This window comes from Littorina saxatilis, linkage group LG9, assembly GCF_037325665.1.
Source record: "Littorina saxatilis isolate snail1 linkage group LG9, US_GU_Lsax_2.0, whole genome shotgun sequence".
NCBI classification, from domain to species: Eukaryota; Metazoa; Mollusca; class Gastropoda; order Littorinimorpha; family Littorinidae; genus Littorina; species Littorina saxatilis.
This window is the reverse complement of record NC_090253.1, coordinates 6952052-6959551: the sequence shown is the minus strand read 5'-3', so window position 1 is coordinate 6959551 and position 7500 is coordinate 6952052. Positions and strand designations below refer to the sequence as shown.

General features: G+C 42.1%; 2 protein-coding genes across 2 annotated transcripts in view; both read right to left on the bottom strand.

Annotated features, from left to right (window-relative positions):
- Positions 1-1260, bottom strand: part of LOC138977353 (uncharacterized) — a 3603-nt gene extending 2343 nt beyond the window's left edge. The window contains exons 1-2 of the mRNA XM_070350255.1: positions 988-1260; positions 1-139 (exon numbers count right to left, since the gene is read on the bottom strand). The exon at positions 1-139 is cut by the window's left edge and continues 2343 nt beyond it. Of these exons, the coding sequence (XP_070206356.1) occupies positions 1-139; positions 988-1227 (379 nt within the window). The 5' untranslated portion in view covers positions 1228-1260. The remainder of the gene's footprint in view (positions 140-987) is intronic.
- Positions 1261-6319: 5059 nt separating this feature from the next.
- LOC138977352 (uncharacterized) overlaps positions 6320-7500 on the bottom strand; it is a 1830-nt gene continuing 649 nt past the window's right edge. Inside the window, exons 1-2 of the mRNA XM_070350254.1 lie at positions 7495-7500; positions 6320-6713 (exon numbers count right to left, since the gene is read on the bottom strand). The exon at positions 7495-7500 is cut by the window's right edge and continues 649 nt beyond it. Of these exons, the coding sequence (XP_070206355.1) occupies positions 6324-6713; positions 7495-7500 (396 nt within the window). The 3' untranslated portion in view covers positions 6320-6323. The remainder of the gene's footprint in view (positions 6714-7494) is intronic.

The following is a 7500-nucleotide window of genomic DNA, read 5'->3' as shown; positions in this document are numbered from 1 at the left end:
TCGCAGTGTCCAGATGTGTCAGGGTGTTGGGGCACGTCTTGTTCTCGTTGGAGACACCGGGGGTGATTTTAGCGTCTTCCGTTGGGACTCCATAGGCTTTGCCGCCGATAGCGCTCGCCAGGAATTTGGTTTGTGTCACCTGTTGAACAGAGAGAAGAGAGTTCTGGTCAGAGACGGCGTTCTTGTATTAAGCGGTAAATTGGTTAGTGTAGCTGCATAATAGTTCAGATTTAATGTGTGGGCATAGAACAAAAGAAGAAAAAAGAAGTAGAAGAAAAAGAAGAAGAAGAAGATGAAGAAGAAGAAGAAGTAGAAGAAGAAGAAGAAGAAGAAGAAGAAGAAGAAGAAGAAGAAGAAGAAGAAGAAGAAGAAGAAGAAGAAGAAGAAGAAGAAGAAGAAGACGAAGAAGAAGAAGAAGAAGAAGAAGAAGAAGACGACGACGACGACTTTCTAATTTTCTGAGTTGTATTTCTTTACAAGATGTTCTAAAGCACTGAGAGAACCTTCACGTATTAAAAAATGACTACGAATAACACAAGATTTTGAAAACAAACAAAACTGTATTATTTGCAGTACTGACAGATGGTACATTTTTGTCTCAAAATTAATTAGCAGCACCAAACTTGTCAAGCCACGGCGGTAATTGACATGCTCGCAGAAAGTGATCTCTTAATATTCGATGACAGGTCTCAAAATATTTTCTTTCTGTTCTAAGTAAGCCTCGAGTTTTTGACTAAAAACATGACAATCGTCGGAAAAGAACACTGTCACAAACGACGGGTGCTGTACAGATAATGAACAAACAGAAGCAATACAAGATAGAAATAAACTGAAAATGAACCCAAAATGCAACTGGGAAAATAACAATTAACCATAAAAAACTTCCTAATGATATTTATCAACTCACAGAGACAAAGAAGTCGCTTTCTGTCGAGGTAATTTTTATAATTAATCATACTCCAACAGAAGAGAGAAATATGGACTTACCTCTGAGTTGATTTGCTGAAACATTTCTGGAAGGTTGGTGGGCTGGGGGCAGTCAACCAGTTCGGTTACTGCGCGTTTCTGTCTGTGTTGCTGCTGCGGCTGCTGCTGGTCTGACTTGGCATTCTGCATCGCCTTTCCGACGACATCTTTCATCGGCAGAGCTGTCGTCAGACAGAGGAAGACGGCGAAGACCGCAGCGAGGACCAAACGACGAGCCGACACAAAGCTGGTGGAAGCCATGGCGGGTTTTGGTGAAGGTGTGGCGGCAACGAACGTGTTGAGCAGATAAATAACCAGTTTGTCTCCTAGTTGGCAAACTGCACAGATTTTGTATGAGCGGACGGTAGTTGACTTTTGCAACTATAATCCGTCGATCCGAAGTCAGCTGACTGCTGTGAATGAGCTACAGACGAAACAGAACACTGTGTAATCTCTTGTCCCTTGAAGAACGACCCAACAATGAGAACTAAAGTTTTGTTTCTTGAAGTTTGTTGTAACAATTACAAATCAAGTCTTGTCTCTAGGAGCACATCCAATGCTTGCGAACAATTCAAAATCAGGAGGCGTTTTAAATTGAAGGTACAAGCTGATTTTTCAACGCTTGTTGTAAAAAAAATTTGAAAGCTGAAAATATTATACTGTCTTGTTGCTCTTGTCTGATCAGGCTGAGGAATGATGTCTCTGCAGTGGCGGCGTCTCATTATATACCAGGGAGTAGAAGCGGATACCAGTTTCCCGCGCACAGCGGGGATTTCCTCAGTTCCGTGTCTTAATCTTATTTTTAGCATCACTGTGGGATCCCTTATTTTGTGTGGCTGGACAAAATAGGATTTTAATTACGTAGGCTGTTCTATAATTATTTAGAATCTCAGAATCGGAAACACACACCAACAATCCGATTGAAGACACAAAGACGCAGAGAAAGTACATGGCTTGCCACAATGTGATGTCAGGAATAAACGAGTTAGTTTTTAGATATAAATATGCGAGCTGTTCAATATTTGAAAAAAAGCACAAAAACAATTCTTCTTCTTCTTCTTCTTCTGCGTTCGTGGGCTGAAACTCCCACGTACACTCGTGTTTTTTGCACGAGTGGAATTTTTACGTATGACCGTTTTTTCCCCCCGCCATTTAGGCAGCCATACGCCGCTTTCGGAGGAAGCATGCTGGGTATTTTCGTGTTTCTATAACCCACCGAACTCTGACATGGATTACAGGATCTTTTTCGTGCGCACTTGGTCTTGTGCTTGCGTGTACACACGGGGGTGTTCGGACACCGAGCAGAGTCTGCACACAAGGTTGACTCTGAGAAATAAATCTCTCGCCGAACGTGGGGACGAACTCACGCTGACAGCGGCCAACTGGATACAAATCCAGCGCGCTACCGACTGAGCTACATCCCCGCCCCGTATAGAACAAACAGTATGAGAGTAAAAAAAAAAGTCACTTACTGTCAAATGTCATGGTGAAACCACCGGATCCATACTTGCACATCGCTACCATTCAAACAAAATGGCGGTAGGGACGCACTGGGACATTCAAAAACATAGACCGGAAACGAAACGGGAATAACTTTTCAATTGTGAGAGTTATTAAAGGTGACCCAACCTGCCCCTGACCCTACCTGCCCCACCGTCCCCTACGCACACACACACACACACACACACACCCACACACACACACATACACACACACACACATACACACACATACACACACGCACGCACACACACACACACACACACATACACACATACACACACGCACGCACACACACACACACAAACACACACATACACACACGCACGCACACACACACACACACACACAGATACACACACACACACTCACACATACACACACACGCACACACACACACACACACACACACACACACACACACACACACACACACACACACACACACACACACACACACACACAACGCAAAGAGACCGGCAGACAGACAGACACTGTTTCTTTACCTTCAATTTATGTTGAGGAAATTGTATTTGAAGGCAACGTTCTCTGCAAAGCGGTGGTGCGCCTCTTGTGCCTAACCCCTGGTATGCTAATTTATGGTTTTGCCTTCGAGACGAGCCTAGAGAACGTATAATAGACATGTTGTAATGTCCTTATTACGCCTCTTTCTCTCTCGCTCACTCTCGTTCTCTCTCTAACTCTCTCTCTCTAACTGTCTCTGTCTCTCGCTCTCTCTATAACTCTCGTTCTCTCTAACTCTCTCTCTCTCTCTGTTTCTGTGTATTTTTCTGTCTTCTCTCTCTCCCCCTCCCTCTCTCTCCCTCACTCTCTGTGTGTTTGCCTGTCTTTGTTTCTCTCTCTCGCTCTCTCCCTTCCCACTCTCGCTCTCTCCCCTCCCACTCTCGCTCTCTCCCCTCCCACTCTCGCTCTCTCCCCTCCCACTCTCGCTCTCTCCCCTCCCACTCTCGCTCTCTCCCCTCCCACTCTCGCTCTCTCCCCTCCCACTCTCGCTCTCTCCCCTTCCCTCTCTCTCTGCCTACCCCTCACCCTGTCGTTCTTTATTTCTCTGTGTCACTTTTGTTTGTTTCTTTCTGTTTTGTTCCTGAAGCAAACGCTTCCCTCTTATATTAGGAATTGACCACATTATGTTCAAGAGAGAGAGAGAGAGAGAGAGAGAGAGAGAGAGAGAGAGAGAGAGAGAGAGAGAGAGAGAGAGAGTGGGGGGGGTGGGGGCAGAGACTGCGAGAGGAGAGAGAGAGAGAGAGTGAGAGAGAGAGACAGACAGAAAGAGAGAGAGAAAGACAGAGACAGAGAGAGAGAGAGAGAGAGAGAGTGGGGGGGGGGGCAGAGACTGCGAGAGGAGACGGAGAGACAGACAGACAGACAGACAGACAGAGGGAGACAAACAGAGAGAAAGAGAGAGAGAAAGGCAGAAAGAGAGTGAGAAAGAGAGAGAGAGAGAGATTGAGAGAAAGAGAGAGAGAGAGTGAGAGTGAGAGAGAGAGAGAGAGAAAGAGAGAGAGAGAGAGAGAGAGAGAGAGAGAGAGAGAGAGAGAGAGAGAGAGAGAGAGAGAGATTGTAATATTTCCTTAAACAAACACGCAAGGCTGTAATTGTGTTTTTTGTTTCATTTCACAAATTTTCAAAGCATTTTGCGCAATAAACAGTCAAAAGCGACACATATCAAATAAGTTAAAACGCTGCAATACTGCGTGTGAAATCAACAAATGCATTTATAAAGTGTGTAAAGTCACCGTATTCAAGAGCAACCGCAGCAAAACACGCAGCATTTCATGTGTACACAAGAATGTGAAATAACAACCGTATAACGTACTCCTGATGTGCAGTTTTCACACGTTGTACAATTCTAAAAACAGGCCATAAATTAAGTATCACAGACAATGCGCCTTCTGAGTATTTCACACGGATAGTTACAACCAAACGTTCCACCGGATAATACAAAGAACATGCTTTGTAACACATCATTCAATTAAGTATGGACATCATTTCCTTGTCACACTGGCCGATAGGTTATGATTATTTTCACACACTTATATTCATCATTCTCTTGATTATTTTAAAAGCATTGTTCAGATGTGTGTTGAGATAAATGTTCAGATGAATGTTCAGATGAATGTTCAGATGAATTGTTCAGAAATATCAGATGAATTGTTCAGAAATATCAGATGAATTGTTCAGGTGAATTGTTTTGATGTATATTGAGATGAATTGTTCAGGTGAATAGTTCTGATATATATTGAGATGAATTGTTCAGGTGAATAGTTCTGTTGGATTCTTCAAATTCAGGTGTAGTAACCTCCGTCAAGCAAAATGAAAGAACAAAGTAACGTTCAAAATGGATTTCACTTGGTGATAAAACTGGACAAATATATTACTCACTTGTCCCAAGTCAAAACAAATACAATTGAAAGCAAAGCCATGGAATTACAAATCACAATAACAAGTTATACTATCGACATCACAGTCTCCAAATATTGCCTCAGCTGGTTTCTCCAAAATCGGAGTTACTTCAATTTACATTTTATGTACAGAAAATGTAAACCAGTTCGTTGCATACTTCACTGAAGTAAACGAGTTATAAAGAACAGATATTTATTTACAATACTTGTGTGTATCAAGCAAACAATAGCTGAGAAAGATTTCTCTCTCCTTTTTTCTCTCTCTCCTTTTTTCTCTCTCTCCTTTTCCTCTCTCTCTCTCTCTCTCTCTCTCTTTCTCTCTCTCTTCTCTCTCTCTCTCTCTCTCTCTCTTTCTCTCTCTCTCTTTCTCTCTCTCTTTCTCTCTCTCTCTCTCTCTTTCTCTCTCTCTCTCTTTCTCTCTCTTTCTCTCTCTCTCTCTCTCTCTCTCTCTCTCTCTCTCTCTCTCTCTCTCTCGCTTTATCTGTGCATAGATTTCAAAGACAGACCATTGAACCAATGAGACATGTGCAGTGAGTCAGAACAGCTAACGGTGGATTTTCATTATGTCACGAGGGTGATACAAAGAGAATGTCTACTCCTCAGTCAATATGACCTACAACTGTAATGATAAACTGACTAGACATGGAAAACATAATATAAATATGAAACAAGTTTGGTATGACTGCATCAGGAAAACATAAGCAAACAAATTTGCCGCGGACAAACACAGCCGTTTGAGGATGCGCATTTCCGACAGAGGAACAATAACTCTACATATAGACATCAGGAGAGTCGTGAAAATTTCCCGCACAGATCCTAACACGGCATGGCAGTGAGTAAGCGTCAAAGGAAAAAATAACGAGCAAAATATCTCATTAACACGAGGACAACCATGAGACAAAGCGGACGAACTGTAATACCTGAAATGTTCTCAAAATTGAGGAGATTATTTGTTCAGGAAAAAAATCTGCCCTTTAAATAAAATAAGTGAAAAGAATCACCAGGTCTTTCAGATAATAGAACAATTGTTCGCAATAATCTTGATAATTAATGATGATAACAACGAAACAAAACAAACGAAATTACAACGCTACCTTGATGGAGGGAATAATTCACAAAATGCAAACCGTAGTAAAAAATACAAAAGAAACTCAACAAACTGTAACTGTAACAAACTGTATACGTTTGCAAAACATTTTGATTTCTAAACATTTTACGTTAGTGAATCATAAAACAGTAAGTTGTACATACATTTACATCTATTAACACATCGGGTCAATGTGACCTACAGGATGTATGCTAACTGCAATATTTTTGAAATAAAAAAGTGAGGGAACAATATGGCTCTCTCACCCACAGATACATCTGTGAGCTACAATGAGTCCTACTTCAAATCTATTCCCCCCCCCCCCATTGAGTAGTGGTGTTGGCAACTTAAGATTGGAAAGCGCATGCGCAGGATGTGGTGACGTCATGGCGTTCTTCTTCATACTTCTGCATACCTTGGAAGCATCCCACGGGTTTGAGCAAGGTGATTCTTGTCTTGACAGGCTCGCACCCGAAAGCGCCGTTCTCCACGCAGCGATCGCACTTACACTGGGCCCACTTGAGACTGGACGGGTAGTAGCCAGTGGGCAGCTCGAAGATGCGGTAGTAGTAAGGACACAGTCTGCGATCCTCCAGGGGCGCAGTGTCCAGACGTTTCAGGGTGTTGGGGCACGTCTTGTTCTCATTGGATTCACCGGAGGTGATATTAGCGTCTTCCGTTGGGACTCCATAGGCTTTGCCGCCGATAGCGCTCGCCAGGAATTTGGTTTGTGTCACCTGTTGGACAGAGAGAAGAGAGTTTGGGTCAGAGACGGCCTTCTTGTATTAAGCGGTAAATTGGTTAGTGTAGCTGCATAATAGTTCAGATTTAATGTGTGGGCATAGAACAAAAGAAGAAGAAGAAGAAGAAGAAGAAGAAGAAGAAGAAGAAGAAGAAGAAGAAGAAGAAGAAGAAGAAGAAGAAGAAGAAGAAGAAGAAGAAGAAGAAGAAGAAGAAGAAGAAGAAGAAGAAGACGACGACGACGACTTTCTAATTTTCTGAGTTGTATTTCTTTACAAGATGTTCTAAAGCACTGAGAGAACCTTCACGTTTTAAAAACTGCGCACGAATAACACGAGATTTTGAAAACAAACAAAACTGTATTATTTGCAGTACTGACAGATGGTACATTTTTGTCTCAAAATTAATTAGCAGCACCAAACTTGTCAAGCCACGGCGGTAATTGACATGCTCACAGAAAGTGGTCTCTTAATATTCGATGACAGTTCTCATAACATGTTCTTCTCGTTCTTGGTAAACCTCGAGTTTTTGACTGAGAACATGACAATCATCAGAAAATAACACTGTCACAAACGACGGGTGATGTATAGATAACGAACAAACAGAAGCAATAAAAGATAGAAAATGAACCCAAAATGCAACTGGGAAAATAACAATTAACCATAAAAAAACTTGCTAATGATATTTATCAACTCATACAGACAGAGAAGTCGCTTTCTGTCGAGGTAATTTTTATAATTAATCATACTCCAACAGAAGAGAGAAATATGGACTTACCTCTGA